At 38.9% G+C, this 15801-nt stretch overlaps 1 protein-coding gene across 2 annotated transcripts; it reads left to right on the plus strand.

Moving 5' to 3' along the window:
• Positions 1–1130: 1130 nt before the first annotated feature.
• Positions 1131–15096, plus strand: LOC113669707 (uncharacterized). Of its 2 annotated transcripts, XM_089210514.1 has the most exons (13): positions 1131–1767; positions 3905–4015; positions 5081–7117; positions 7793–7882; positions 8451–8487; positions 8945–9300; positions 9668–9909; positions 10189–10478; positions 11149–11481; positions 11621–11765; positions 12465–12530; positions 13119–14358; positions 14763–15096. In XM_089210514.1, exons 1-13 carry the CDS (start codon positions 1131–1133, stop codon positions 14765–14767), a joined length of 5589 nt encoding a protein of 1862 aa, XP_089066640.1. In that variant the 3' UTR covers positions 14768–15096. The 2 variants fall into 2 exon arrangements, with proteins under 2 accessions (XP_089066640.1, XP_089066639.1); XM_089210513.1 differs by lacking the exons at positions 1131–1767; positions 3905–4015 and having other exon boundaries at positions 4846–7117; positions 12465–12500.
• Positions 15097–15801: the final 705 nt, after the last annotated feature.

Raw genomic sequence — 15801 nt, forward strand, 5'->3', positions numbered from 1 at the left:
CCATAACCATAACAACAACTGTACATTAGCAGTAGCAACACCAAGCTGACACGAGGAGTATAAACAACTTTCAGAGGCCATTGCACTGATAATATTATCGAGAAAGTTGTCAATTTATACAGTTCAGTGCAGTTTAACTGCATGATTCAGTGTAGTGTAACTGCATGATTCCCATATTGACGAAAATTTTCTTAACACAGTGTTGTTTGCTTATGATTATGTAGTTTGCTTGTGATTGTGTAGTTTTTGTCCTTGTTGGGATGGTGATAGATGATGCTTTTGCAATTATGTTTCAAGTGACCAAGTTGTAGCAGTGATCTTTGCAGGGTGGTAAATGGAGGTTGTGCAGTCTTGCTTTGATTTTTAACTGTAGTTTATATATTTGTGTCTGCTTGTGCATCGTTTTGGAGCTATGGAGGTTTTAAGGTTTAGGTATAATGGTTACGCCGGCAATGGTCAGATCTTTGTGATGCTGCATGAAGTAGTAAAAACGGGTGCGGCTTTTGTATTAATGCTGGTACATCTCTGATTACTTTTATTATTAGATACTTCTTAGGCGAAATGGGGAATTTTGTTAGATATAATAAATCCTAAATTTTAAGATTAAGTTTCTCTTTTTAGATTAGTTTTTATTTTAGCAGTATAGTATATATCATTTAATCATTTTAGTGATGTGTAGGTCCACATCAGCCTTCTTGGCTGCCAATTTGTTACCTGCATTATCAAATAAAATGATAATGATGATGATGATGATTAAGAATCAAACGTCAACCAGCCAGAACTGACCGGGTTTAAGGCCCTAGAGAGGAAAAAAAAACTTATTTCCCCTTAACCTTTCAAATCGCGTTTCATTTCTGCTGTTTATGTCTCTGGTTGTTACTTTGTAAACTGAAAAACAAAACTCTTTCTTAATCTAGAAACTGGGTTGAAATGAAAAATCTCAGATTAAATCTCGTATTAGGTTCTTTCGTTGGTGTTCCTTGCTTAAAAGGATTTAGAAAATGACATCACGATTTGAAGCCATTCTCGGTCTCAATTGGCTATCGGGATTTTTTTTTTCGAATGGGTTTGATTAACATTACCTAATGTCAATTCTCTGTTTGACAGGTCATCCTGGAAAAGTTTTTATTATGGCTACGGCTATTTCGCCATTTGCGTCTACGAAAGAGACTACCAACTATGCAAGGCTATGCCGCCTCCTGGTGGATGTTGGATCTCAGGTGCTTAGGTCCACTTTTGACACAATACATCCACCAGCGACTCTATATACAGTTTTGGGAAGTACCTCAGTGCATTACGCCACATTGCAATCACTGTACAAAGGGAGGAAGAAAGTGCTGAATCCAACGCAATGGGGAAAGTTGTACCCTACTCACGCACCCGTGTCTTCTGCAGCCTTCGATATCACACTTCTAACGGTGCTTCTTAGAAATATCTGTGGTTTGGGCCCTCCCGCCAATGGATGGGATCGTCTTCCCCTAGCTACAAACATAGGCATTGCAGATGACATCGCCAGAGTGAAGTATTACAGGAACACTGTATACGGACATGCTTCTCAAGCCTCTGTGGATGACAGTAGTTTCAGTGCTTACTGGCAGGAAGTAAGAGAAGCTTTGGTGAGACTCGGAGGAGCTCATTTTAGAGCTGAAATCGACAACCTTGAGCACGACTGTATGGATCCAGATATCGAGGAGCACTATCGTCAACTGATGAAACAATGGAAGAAAGACGACGACAGCATCAAAGACAAGCTTGAAGAAATTGAAAGTAAGTAAAACATTATCCACTGCCAATGTAGATGAATCAGAAGGCTACAAAAGTATATATTTCCAATTAACACGGTAGTGTAGGTCAGCTCATGATGTTTTCATCATTGTCGGAACTAGTCTCATATTTGGAAGGTATATTTGCGTTGTGTGTAAAATGAAGAATTAACCCAAATGTTGACACTATGTTTTCATTTGCAGTATTTTTGTCTGTTCGTGGGTACTCGTGTACAACAGCTAGAGTGCATTTGCTGATTTCTAAGCGTCTTATTGCGTTTGATCTATTCGGAATCGACTAGATATTGATATACATATCATTGTTTTATCTGCACCTAACGTGGAGCTGCGATATAAATTTGCTTATGGAAATGCGCATACCTTTTGAAATTTTCAGATTCGCTGTATAACACGAGAGACACAATTGACAAGATAGAGATCAAAGTCAAAGAGGTGAAAGACAGGCTGAGTAGTCTGACGGCCTCAGCTGAAAAAAGCGTACAAGGTTAGTTGGTAGAGAGAGCTACTCACAGCAAAAAAATTAATAAGAGCGACGCTGTTTTCTTGGGTACATAGCGCAGCTCATATGCATTACGACGGTAAGCGCTGGATGTCGGCCAACACAGCATACTTTACTAGTCTTAGAGCACACCTTGGTCAATACTGGCATTGGCTTTACACGAAGATTCTATGTAATGTGTGGGATGCCACGGAATCTGAGATTTTCTGCCCTGGCTACCTCTCGGATTTGATGGTGTTTTGACAGCCCCCATACATATGTATCATCGTAGTCGGGATAGTTTATCGTCTTATTTTAGTATTACCTTTCTTATAATGAACCTAACTTCCTAGTAGCGTTAGGTGTGACCCGCATATTTTGGAAGGAAATAACCAAATCCTTCCTCCTGGCGTATAAGAGTATTCAATTCTACATTGGAAAATAGTTAAATGGGGATCGTTTTGAGTAAAATAGGTTAGAATAAGATGTATGTGGTTATTTTACATTTCCTGAGGAAAAGACTGTCGGCAAAACCTCCCACTTCATCGCAGGCGGGTCTCTAGATTTCTCTAGCTTTGAATCACCGCCGTGTCGGGTTACTCAGGATGTTTTCATCGAGGACGGAACTAGTCACATACTTAAAACGTTATTCTAGCGTTATGTGTGAAAAATGAAGAATTAACCCAAATTTTCACACTTTGTTTTCATCGGCAGTATTTTTTCTGTTCGTGGGTGCTCGCGTATAATTGCTGGAGTGCATTTTTGTAATTTCCAAGCGTCCTATTGAGTTTGATCTATTCGGAATCGACTAGATATTGATATATGTTTCATTGTTTTGTCTACACGTAAACGTGAATCTGTGGTGTAAATGTGCTTATGAAATTGCGCTTATCTTTCTTACATTTCCAGATTCGCTAGAAAAGATGAGACACGACCTCAGAGACACAACTGAGAAGATAGAGATTAAAATGAAGGGGGTTTTAGAGACGCTTAGTAGCCAGACGACCACAGTGGAAAAAAGCGCAGATGAAGGTTGGTTACTAAAAAGAGCTCCTCACAGATAAACTAACCTGCTAACAGGGATTTGTTAAAACATATTTTGAGCATGACCACATTATTCGCGTGATGTCGGTCAATTTAACATTTTTTAGGTAATGTATTGTTGTAAGAGCATACCCTGGCTTCCAACCTGCTCTGGCTACAAATGAAGATACTTGGTAATGTGTGGGATGAATGGGATGGTATGGATGTGAGGCTACCTCTCGGTGTTGGATAGTTTTCTGACAGCACTCATACATATTTAGCCTAGAAGGTTATTGTCATATACTAGTTTTACTTTTGTCGAGGACATAAGGAGAAATGAGAAGGCGGAAAGGCGTTCTTTGGTTTTTATTAATTAGTTCTTACAATGTCGCTTTTACCGACAAAAATATTTCTCAGACTATCGGCTCCAATGACATCAATATTTATCTCCTGAGTTTCACTATTAGAAACCGCTGAAGCTGGGCCATAAGGTTTTTTAGAATGTTGTATAGAATAAAAAAAAAACAGAGAGGAAGGGAAAAGGATCTATTTAGTTAACGTTTAATGAATAAGGTGACTCTCACTCGGACTAAAAATTTCCAATGTTATTCCACGAAAGGGTCTCTTGAGAAAATGAGAAACGAAACGGCAAAGATGGACAGTGAACTGAAGGAAGTGAAGGAAAAGCTGTGTACTTCGGCAGCCCCTGTGGGAGAAAGCAAGAATGAAGGTCAGTTGAATTATACAATAAAATTTATCCTGCTTAACCGCAAATTTAGCCGTAGTAAACATATTCTGTATGTAAGAGAGATCATCCTATCTTAAAGAGATTAAGTTTTTCAATTTAAAAAATCTCTGGAATAGTCTCTGTGGTGTGCTTTCCTTCCCTTCAATTATTTAAACTTTCACCCTTAAATAGCCCGGAAACATTATATTTTTATTAGAATGGAGAACGATATAAAAATAAAGTACAGTTTTAACGAAAATATTGGCATTAAGTTCGGCTCCATGTTAGAAATTAACAGAGTAGGTTCGACGGCATTTATAAGCTAAATGGCCTTTGGTGATTAACATGAATCATACATTGATACCTTTTTTCATTGTCGAATTAAGTTCTTTAGCGATGGTGTCGTACTCGTTCACTTATTTAAATTCAGTGCCGAATACCTAATAGCATTGAATGTGATCCGCATGTTTTTGAATAAAATAAGTAAACCCTTTCTTTGCTCATATTGTGGAGTATTCAATTCTACATGGGAAAATAGCTGAATGAGGATCGCCTTGAGTAAAATGGGTTAGAATAAGATGTATGTGGTTATTTTACATTTCCTGAGGAAAAGACTGTTGGCAAAACCTCCCACTTCATCGCAGGCGAGCCTCCAGTTTTCTGCAGCATTTTTGATGAAACTGCGTGACAAAGAAGGCAGAAAGACGTTGTTTGGTTTTCATTTATTAGTTCGTAGTCTCGCTATATCCCGTAAAAGCCTTTCTCAGACTACGGCTCCAATGATATGAATATTTATCTCCCGAGTAATTTATTTTACGACAGAGTTTCACTGTTAGACACCGCTAAAGCCGAACAAACAGAATAGGTTCAACTGAATTCATAATCTAAATGGCTTTTAATCAGAAGGCATGAATCATACACTAAAACCTTTTTGCATCGTCCAAGTAATTTCTTTGGCAACGGTATCGTACTCATTCGCATATTTAAATTCAGTGCCGAATGACAGGGACGTACCACAATTTTCAACGCTGCATTCATTAGATTTCTTACTTATTTTTCTACTGCTAGGTATTTTTGATCCAACCGAGCTTATCAATGGAATTCGCCAGCTGTACAAGACTCGCGAGGGATGGCTCTCACCATTTCCATGGTGTGAAGAGTTTCAGTTTTTTCTTGACAATATTTTTACAAGGCTCAAAGTGGTCAGAAGAAAGAAAACGAGAGGAGAAATCACGGACGTATTTGTGGACATGTCGTCAATACTGGACCCGTATGAAGAGTGTTCAGCGCCGAGAACAGTGTTGATTGAAGGAGAACCTGGTATGGGAAAAACCACCTATTGTAAAAAGTACATCTACGACTGGGCCACAAAACAGCAAGCACCTCAGGGCTGCGGCTCAACAGCATTAAAATTGGTATTGTTGCTGAAATGTCGAGATATCCACTCTGACGTTTGGGAAGCCATTGATGATCAGCTGCTGCCCCTAGGCATCGATGAAAAAGTCAAACAACAATTTTTTGAGTTTATTCGTGAAAATCAGTCCAGCATTTTATTCATATTGGATGGATTGGATGAGTTACCATCCGGGAAATTGTCGATGTTTTCCAAATTAATTGAAGGAAGAGTACTCCCCAGATGCCACATAGTTGCAACAGCAAGACACGAAGTTGGAAAAGAGGTGAGAAAATGTTGTGATGCGCTGCTTCAGATCGAAGGATTCACTGAAAAGCATGTGAAAGGATTTGTCACCAAGTACTTTAAAGAAAGGCCGGATTTAGCCACCAAGCTCTCGCAACGGATGTCGCGAGATAAAAACCTGATAGAAATAGCGGCCAATCCTCTAAACACAGCACTTCTTTGCCTTTTATGCGAAGAGTTTGAGGGCACACTCCCCGAAAGCAGAGCTCAACTGTACTTGGATATGGTTGAATGTGTTTTGAGAAGATATAGAAAAAGGAAGGGACTACTAGAAACGATCGAAGACTTGACAAACTATTACAAACCGCAATTGAATCACCTCGGAAAGGTAGCGTTGAATGGTTTACTTGACAATAAGTTGGATTTTAATGAAAGTGAAGTGAGAAACCATGCAAATGACCTGACTGAATTTGGATTTCTGTCAGCGCAGCCTGGTGGCAGCAAATTGAGACAAACACTGCATTATGCCTTCTTACATAAAAGTTTTCAAGAATTCTTTGCAGCATTCTTCATTTGTTCTCAGATTCAAAGCAAGGAAATGAAACTTGAAGAACTAGTTTCCGATCCAAGGTATTTCGTTGAACTTAAACAAATACTTTTGTTTTCAGGTGGAATTTTGGCCATGAAATGCGATGAACAAGTTGTGGCTCTTGTAAAGAGTTTAACAAATGAAGTCAACAAAAATAAAGGCCGTGGTGCAAAAATTGTATTGGAGGTCATCAACGAATGTAAAAGAGAAAAAAGCGATTTTCACTCGCATTTATCGAAGTCGTTTGGAGCTGATTTGAATCTGACGAATTTGTCTTTGTCTCAAAAAGTTATTAGTGCTGCGGATGCTACATGTATTGCTGAGGCAATCAAAGTGAACAAGACGCTAACCAATTTGAATTTGTCTAGGAATGATATTAGTGATGCGGGTGCTACATGTATTGCTGAGGCAATGAAAGTGAACAAGACGCTAACCAATTTGGATTTGTCACTTAATGGTATTAGTGCTGCGGGTGCTACATGTATTGCTGAGGCAATGAAAGTGAACAAGACGCTAACCAATTTGAATTTGTCTGGGAATGATATTAGTGATGCGGGTGCTACGTGTATTGCTGAGGCAATGAAAGTGAACAAGACGCTAACCAATTTGGATTTGTCACTTAATGGTATTAGTGCTGAGGGTGCTAAATGTATTGCTGAGGCAATGAAAGTGAACAAGACGCTAACCAATTTGAATTTGTCTGGGAATGATATTAGTGATGCGGGTGCTACGTGTATTGCTGAGGCAATGAAAGTGAACAAGACGCTAACCAATTTGGATTTGTCACTTAATGGTATTAGTGCTGCAGGTGCTACATCTATTGCTGAAGCAAACAAAATCAACAGGACGCTAACTAAGTTGGATTTGTCTTTCAAAGGTATTAGTGATGCTGGTGCTACATTTATTGCCTAGGCAATCAAAGACAATAAGACGCTAACTAATTTGAATTTGCAATTTGATTGCTTTCTGGCGAGGGGAGATATTTGACCCCAAAGTTATCAAAGATTTGGATGAATCGAAAAGTCTTAAAACGTAGTCATTTATTTCCTCTGTTGTTTGACAAGCCATCAATCAAATTCACTGATGCATGAGTTGCACATTAATTTAGGATGTAACAATATGAATTATTAACTATCAGAGTTATTGGTTAAATACCATCACACTGAGAGCTTAATACATTTTACCTATTTTGAAGCGATTTCTTCGGTGAAAACCTTATTCTCAGGTTCTTCAACCCATCTGAAAACCAAGTTCTCTCCCCCTGAAAATCACCAAAGCAGAAACCAGTTTGCCTGTTTGAGTTTTGGGGTAGACCCTTTAAACTGGCAAAGTTTCATTGAAATCTGTGGGATTGCAGTAGAACGACTACCTGGTGCTCTCGTGAAGACGCTCCCTTTTCCCATCATTTCAAATGTAGAATTTTCCCCAATCTGTCCTTCAGTTTAAAGGAATATTAAGTTGGCTGTTGTGAGGGTTGAAGGAATAGGTACATTTGAGTTTAACATGAGGAAGACACTGAATGCTAATTTTGCTCTAAACTTTTTGTTCTTAGGTACTTCACCCCCATCAAATATGTTCACCACTGGTCGAGAAAAAGAACAAGAAGAACTGCCTAAAACTATGAGACTTCAGGAAAGAAAAGGTAAAGTGAAAAAAGAATGTGGAACTCAGATTAAGTCAAATCTAATATGAGATACTAAGTTTATACAGTAGTAGGTGTTATAAATATTAGAAACATTTACAAACTTTTAAGCCCAGGGAACTTGCTTGAGATAAATCTATATCACAACTTGTAGTTTTTATTATTTTAACATTGGCTGGTGATTTTTTTCTTCTGTCATAGGATGAAATACAACTGTATAGCTGCCCTTTAGTTCATGTAATATTCTGGAAGAGCACCTGCAACAGGAATATTGTTGGCAGGGTTTTCTTTAAGAGAGCAGAAATGTAGATTCCTTTCATAGGTTATCCTCTTTTGTTGAAGTGTGATTGACTCTCAATGGCTTCTTGTGATGTTTTCCTTGCTCCATATGGGTTATTGTTTACCTGGGTTTTGCTTTCTGTTGTGAAGCTCAATTTAAAGAGAACTATTATATGTTTCATCTGCTATAGTAACTCAACCTAAAGTCTTGAAACTAGAGATGATAGTCTTTACTTTGACTGCTTAATTTTTCCCATTCTTTTTTCATGTTTTCTTCTTCTGAAAAAAGAGTTTTCTACAAGGAATAACAAGATCTGTGTTGGGAGGTAAATATACTTGAAAAGTGGAGTGCAGTTATTAAATTTTTTGCCTTCTGATTGACTGAACATAGGCATGTAACCTCAAGCTCCAATCTCATTGCCTGGCTTCAACAAATATGTTCCATGAATTTGTTAGCAAAGCGGAAATCAACTGAAAACTTACTTCTTGACTGCCTCCGTACTTGTGGCAAATAAATGGTTAGCATAAACTGGTTGGCGTGGTTGAAAATGAACTGAACAACCTATCAAGCCAGATTACGCGTCTTAAGTGAAACGTTTTACGCGAGAAACGTTGCGATAATTATTGCGATATATGAATTCAAACGGAGCGCGCGCCGAACGGTAAACAGAAATAACGCGCACGGTAGATTTAACAATTAATTATAATAAAATGAATGTTCAGTGAAATTCCCTTCCTTTTCCCCTTCTTTTTGTATTTGATTTCACGTCTCTCATTTTACAGAAGCAAGATTACCGAGGAAGGAGGGGCACTAATGATCCAAAACGTTCCATCGCGTGTAATGATCCCTCCTAAAGCTCTGCCTACATGTACAGAGGTCACATGTTCTTTATGGAATCTGCACATTCTATCACCACCCCTTGGAAGAAACGAGGCCTTAGTAAGCAGTGTGATGGAACTAGCCTGTGGAAGCATTCCTAGTACAGAGAAACGTTACGAGTTCAATGTGAAAGTGAAGTTGGCTTTATCCCACAGTGCTAGTGACACTAAAGGATACGAATTGGTGATCAAAGAATTGATCAGTGAGAAGACCAATGATTGGAGGGACTTGGAAACCAGATGGGCTTGGACACCATCAGGTGAAGGCTATGTTGGTAATTTACAGGGTGCAGCCATCCTTCTTTAGACAACTTGATCTCTTTCTTTGCACAAAACCACAAGCAACTTTGACTGTATAAGAAGATGCACAAGCTTTGTATTTCTTTCTTATAGACTTAGTTGTGATTGAAGTTGGTCGTTTTAATGTTCATTTTTAATTTATGTGATTGTCCAACGACCACTTTAGCTGTTTTACTTCTTCTGATATAACAATCGTGGTTGCCAGACACAAATTTAAAAATCTGTTAGTAAAAATATGACGTTGAATCAACAAAGATATATGATTGAAAATAGAGGGTTTCTTAGTTGTCACAAGGATAGTTAACAATACCATCTGCCTCATTACAGATATTAAAGATGAGTATTCCGGGGTGGAAGAATTCCCAGACTGGTTATTTCCGTTTGCAGAGGCAGAAATTACGAGTTTTTCTTCATTTGCGGTGGTCTGGCGTCTCAAGTCTTTCACGTTTAAAAACCCTTTGACTTTGTCATCTTCCTTTCCCTGCATTCTGTCAGACTATCCAGGAGTGAGTGTAACATTCCCCGAGAGTTCTCTCCCTACAGGAAAATTTTTCGCTCTTACCGTAAAGGTACGTGTGCATCACTTCCACCAGAATATATCGTAATAATTTACATATTAACATTAAGCTTCTGCTGTTAAAGAAAAGATTTTTGAACACGAAAGCAGACTTATCAGCCTATAATTCGATAAGCATGATGTTTCGATGTACATAATTTTTGCTACTTACCTTCAGTCAGCGACTTCTGTGAGTAATGATTGGGTATTCATTTTGCCTTACCGGTTCTTTATTAAGTTGTGGCGCTTTTGAGTTTTCATTAGTTCACACAGTACAGCTTCATCTTTGAAGGTGCAAGAGGTTCCATGTAGTAATGCTAAAGAACTACTAGTTGCTGGACCTATTCTTCACATCTTACCTTCTGAACCAGTTCAGCTTTTAGCACCTGCTAAGCTCACAATCCCTGTTATACTCGGGGAAGACATACCCAAATTTCCGGATTATTCGGCCACGGACGTCAGGATATTTTGCCGAACCTCTGAAGATGATGAAAGAGAATGGAATGAAGTCACAGAGCAGTTAAAAGATATAGCGGTTCTTGAAAATGGGACAGTGACGTTTACAGTAAATCACTTCTCAGAGTAAGTATACTCTTCTGACTGTTTCGAAAGCAGCAATAAACTGCAAAGAATTCACGTAGGTAGGGTCTTTGCAAATCTTTAGAGAAAAGACATGTATCATTAGGTGACACCTGGGTGTACAAAAATGTGGACGTCTCTGTTAGACCTACAGGAAAGAGACTAAAAACAAGAACAAAGGAAACCAAACGACCAGATTATTACACTAAATCCGATTCGTCACCTCGTATTTATTATCAACCTGAATGGACCTTGCAGGGATCTCAGTTTATTACGCACATTGCGCTATGACTCGGATGCTGAGAATATATTTTTAACAATTCTGGGGACTGGCTTTAATCCTTTGTGCCTGATTTTATGGTCAATTACCCATATTCCAATGAAAAATGTTTAAATGGCGAGAAAAAAGGCATGGTTTATGGCCTTTCGGTTGTAAGCATAATTCTAACATGTTCTACGATGTGAAATTTCATTATGCAATACCTTCGAATAAATTATATTTGATATAAATCGAGAGAGGTTGTTTTACATTCACAGTCACAGCGTTGGTTCATTCACTAGAGAGCTCGTGTATCCCGCTGAAAGGACTTGACACTTTTGATTCAAATACCTACTTGGGGTTCAAATGCCCCACCCCATCCGATGTTGCTGAGTCTGTGTCGTTTTCCTTTAGGTTCTGGGTTTGGATTGACCCATTGAAACGACCCTTTGTTATGCTAAAGAATCTTGCCGATGGCCTCTGTAGAAAGCTGATGTTACAACAAGTAGGATTTTTCGCTCGTTTATATGCTAGAGGAAAACCTACAAACTACTTGCTGACCCTCTACTGCTTCCCACTCCATCTTAAAGAACAAGTGTATACTCCTCTACCTCCAATTGCTCGCAGCGTTTGTGCTCAAGGGGGAGGAAACTCGCTCAAGCCACTGTGTAAAGAAGATCAGATGTCTGTGTCTCTTTCCCAAGCATTTACTGTGATGCAAGAAGAAAATCTAGACAACTTCTTGACGTGAGTTTATCCATGTTTGCTCATCTATTTCCATCGTGTCCGAAAACTTGGAGCAGATATGTAAGGAGAAACGCATCCTTTTGTCTAGACAAAAAGAAATACCTAGTATTTATATATTGTTTTAATTCGTTTGTGCTAGGTTTCTCGGAACTGAAGCTTTTGAAAGAAGTTTGCCAGTAGCTATTAGCGACCTCAGTAACCTGCAAGTACAGCTATACACGGGGAATCAATTTGATAGGGAAACATTATGCACGCTGTATTTCATACCGACCGTTTCAGATCAGGTATGTGGTATATGAAGTTGGGGAGCTGTTTTGGAAACTTAATTTTTGAAGCTCTTACCCTTCGGCTGAGTAAATCTCAGAATTCACCCACCCCAAAGATACCTCCATCTATCCGACCGGTCTACGGTCGTGTGTTAAGTGCGTGACTAGGAAGCTTCACAGAAGATTAAGTTAGCTCTTTCAAATAACTCCTTCGCTGTACTTCTTTTTCTATTTTATCACCATCTTGCATCGTTGCATCTATTTGGTAATGGTGATATTAAGTTCGACTTAAATTGCCACTGGCAGAGCAAAACTACTCTTTTTGTGGCATATCTAGTCAGACACTTTGCTGAAGCCTGACTTTTGCATATTGTTAGTGAAAATAAAATGAGGACGCTACCACAAGGGCGATTTTACGTTCCCGTGATCGTACCAAAAATCGCTCTTAAAGCCGCAGCAAAAATTACCAGTGCGAATGGCCGCTAAGGTGAGAGGTGTTCTTTTTAAATGACCGGTGACCACTCCATGACATAGAGTTTCCGCGGCTTTAAGGGACTCTAGCTTGGTAAAGGCACAGGGTATAATTTATATCCTTAGAGAGTCAAATGAACCATAAACCAATTGAGAGCAATTTTCCAGTGATAAGGCAAGAGAATTGATGGATATAAATGTCAGATAGAATATTTTTTTCTAATATATTAAATTTCTCTGTTGCAGAGCTCTTCTCCCAGGAACTTTCCTTCTACAACACAGGTAGCCCTGCCTGAGCAAAAGGAAGATCATGTAAAAAAGCCAACGTTCTAAGATATTAAAGAAAACAGCTACAAGAAATTAGCAATTTCAACCGACACTTCAGATATCCACAGTTTTCAATGAAATATGTCCTTATCTTTCCAGATCTTAAATTTACCAATGGATCAAACAAAAAGATTTATTAGAAGTTCCGTGTTATTTATAGTTTCCTGAGCTTATGTTCAATATCATATTCTATCAGATGTGTCGCCATCGAAAAAAAATATATGATAATAATTGATCGTTTGATTTTGATGAAGTCACGAGCTGCAAAAAGCCTCCCATAAGTTTAGTTGTATTTTATTAGCGCTTTCCAGTTGTTGTTTAAAGGTATCAGTTCGTTAAAATTGGTCATGTAGTCTGATCGTCCGGGTGAGTGTAGTTCTGACGACCCTAGGGACTGTTTTCGGTAGTAGTGTCTAACGTTTTGACAAACTCAGCAGAAGTCATAATCAGAGGGTCCAGTGAAGGGTTGTTGCCAGTCGATTGTGTTATGTCCGGTTTGTGTAGACCGATTGGTCACGAATGCACACCCTGATAGATTCAGAACGATTCTAGAACCCTGTTATGTCATTTCAGGTTGCCTTGGAATCCAGCAAGGCTTTCCCCTTACCGAAAGCACCTGAAGTAACAGATTCAAGAATTTCCTCAGAAATGGTTTTGAATGTTACAATCTTAGCAGACGAGTGGAATTCACTGAAAGGTGGATTATCGACGTTTAACAGAGAACTTGCCATTAATTTGGCAAGCCGTACCGACACTCAAGTCACTGTCTTTGTCCCTCACGGTGCATGTGGAGAGGAAGAAAAAGCAGCAGCTGAGAAAAATTGTGTTACTATTATTGAGGCAAAGGAACTTATCGCGTGCACTCCCCTCGTAGAATTGTTTTTTCCACCGAAAGACCTTCGAATTGATGTAGTAATTGGTCATGGCGTGAAGCTTGGTCAACAGGCTCAGAAGATTAGAGAATCTCATGACTGCAAGTGGGTTCAAGTAGTGCACACTGCTCCAGATGAACTCGGTATGTACAAGGACTATCCGAAAGCTATCGCAAAAAGTGAAGAAAAGAACCAGCGTGAGGCTAGTCTATGCCAATTAGCTGACCTTGTCATGCCAGTCGGGCCTAAATTGAAAGGTTTCTACTCCACTCATCTACGCTCTTTCAACAAAGATCAGGATGTTGTGGAATTTACACCCGGAATTATGAGAGATTTAACTGATGCGACGCAGTCGCCAAACGAGAATTACGTGTTTCAGGTCCTGATGTTTGGGCGTGGTGATGACGAAGACTTCGAGCTAAAAGGCTACGATATTGCCGCTGGGGCATTTACAAGTCATGAGCTGAAAAACGACTCCTATCATCTCACATTCGTTGGAGCGGCCGCAGGAAAACAAGACGAATTGGCAGCGAAGATTCTTCAACATGGCGTTTCTAAAAACCAGCTGTCTGTCAAAGAATATATCAAGGATAGAAATCGATTGAAAGAGCTGCTTCTTCGTATGGATCTTGTTATCATGCCCTCAAGAACAGAGGGCTTTGGACTCACTGCTCTGGAAGCCTTATCCGCTGGTTTGCCTGTCCTTGCTGGCCATAACTCAGGCTTTTCAAAAGCGTTGCGGGAGGCAGAATTTGGAGACCTCTGTGTAGTTGACTCCGATAAACCCGAAGACTGGTCAAAGGCGATCAAGAAGGTTCGTGAAAAGAAGAGGAAAAAGCGGCTAGAAGAGATACAACAACTGCGCAAATCTTATGGACAGAAGTACAACTGGGAAGAACAATGCGAGATTCTTGTGAGGGAGATAAGGAGAAAAGTTTTTGGTAAGCAGGCTCTTTTTTTCCCTTTCCTTCCTTGCCTTATTCAAATCTTCGACAATTGAAGCAATGGCTTTTTTGAGTCTGCTTTTTATCTGTTTTTCTCTTTTTTGTCCATTTATTCGTTTTTCTCGTCATTCGTTTATTGATTCATCGATTTACCTTTAATTTATTCATTCATTTACGTATTTAGTTATTTATAAACCTGTATGCTTATATATTCATGCTTAACTCTTTCTTCTTCATTCTTTCCTTTATTTATGTCTTCGTAACTTCCTCTCTCTCTTCTTTCCTCTTTCCTACCACTTAGTCCATCATCTCTTTGCCAATATTTCTACTACTTCTTGAAAATCATCTTACATTCTCTGAAACTGTAGATGTAAGCCTCTAATTACTGCTCTACTCTTCAGCGTAGAACCTCAGTTCATCGACAGTAAAGCTATCAAGACACCGTGAGAAGCACACAATATGGCGATTCAACACAGAACTTTTTACTACCGAAGAAGCTAGACAAGTAACGCCTTTTTTTTTTAAATTTTTTATTTCATTGTATTACCAAGAATGCGTTTACTCAAATTAGGCTTTGTAAGATCACCAGATTTAGAGGTAAATATTTTAGTTTTGATATAAATTTCCTCGTAGTGTAGTACTGAGGTTTCATAGTCAATGGTTTAACCCAGAGACCGAACCAACAATTTAAAAGAAGGCATGTCACTCATAAACATTAAATGGATATTATATTTGTTTTTGACATTCCGTTTTTTTTTCCACGAAAAAGTTATGTAACTCTGTCCTATTTGAGCTAAAAAGCTGACACGAACTATTCTTGCTGCGTGGGGATCCGCCACATCTGAGTCACAAAATATACGTCTTATTCAGATAAGTGTCGAGAGTTGTCCAAGAGTTGTCTGGGAGTTATCCTTCAACGTGCTCAGTGATTGGCTTAGACAACGCGCACCAACTAATTTCAACCAATAAGATACAAACCAATAACCATCGCGACTTATTTACTGACGTTTTCCGTCAGGTAATTTTCCTTCAGGTAGATTGCGTTTTTTTATTTTTTATTTTTTTACTTCGAGTAATCGACGGTTATGATTTAACACCCAAACGAACAGCGCTCCAAGAATAATAGGAATTGTTTCAGCACGAGAACTTTACGATGATTTGTTCGAACCTCCATCTACCCTACTGTGAAACTATGTAGCACTTAGTAGTTTAACAGGCAAGAACTCGAACAAATTCATGAATTTAAAGCTCAGACCTGTAGTAATCTCCTCAAAATCAAGTCTGTCAACGCCCATCAAATAGGATAACAAAACACGGCCTCTTTCGTACGTAAAATTGAAACAAATACTTGGTGACTCACACTGTAGGTTGCAAATATATGTCGTTTTCCAGACCAACACCCCATAGTTGACTCTCTGGCGATATTTCGGACAACATCTA

The sequence above is a fragment of the Pocillopora damicornis genome, chromosome 6 (genome assembly GCF_964200805.1).
Source record: "Pocillopora damicornis chromosome 6, jaPocDami1.2, whole genome shotgun sequence".
NCBI lineage: Eukaryota > Metazoa > Cnidaria > Anthozoa > Scleractinia > Pocilloporidae > Pocillopora > Pocillopora damicornis.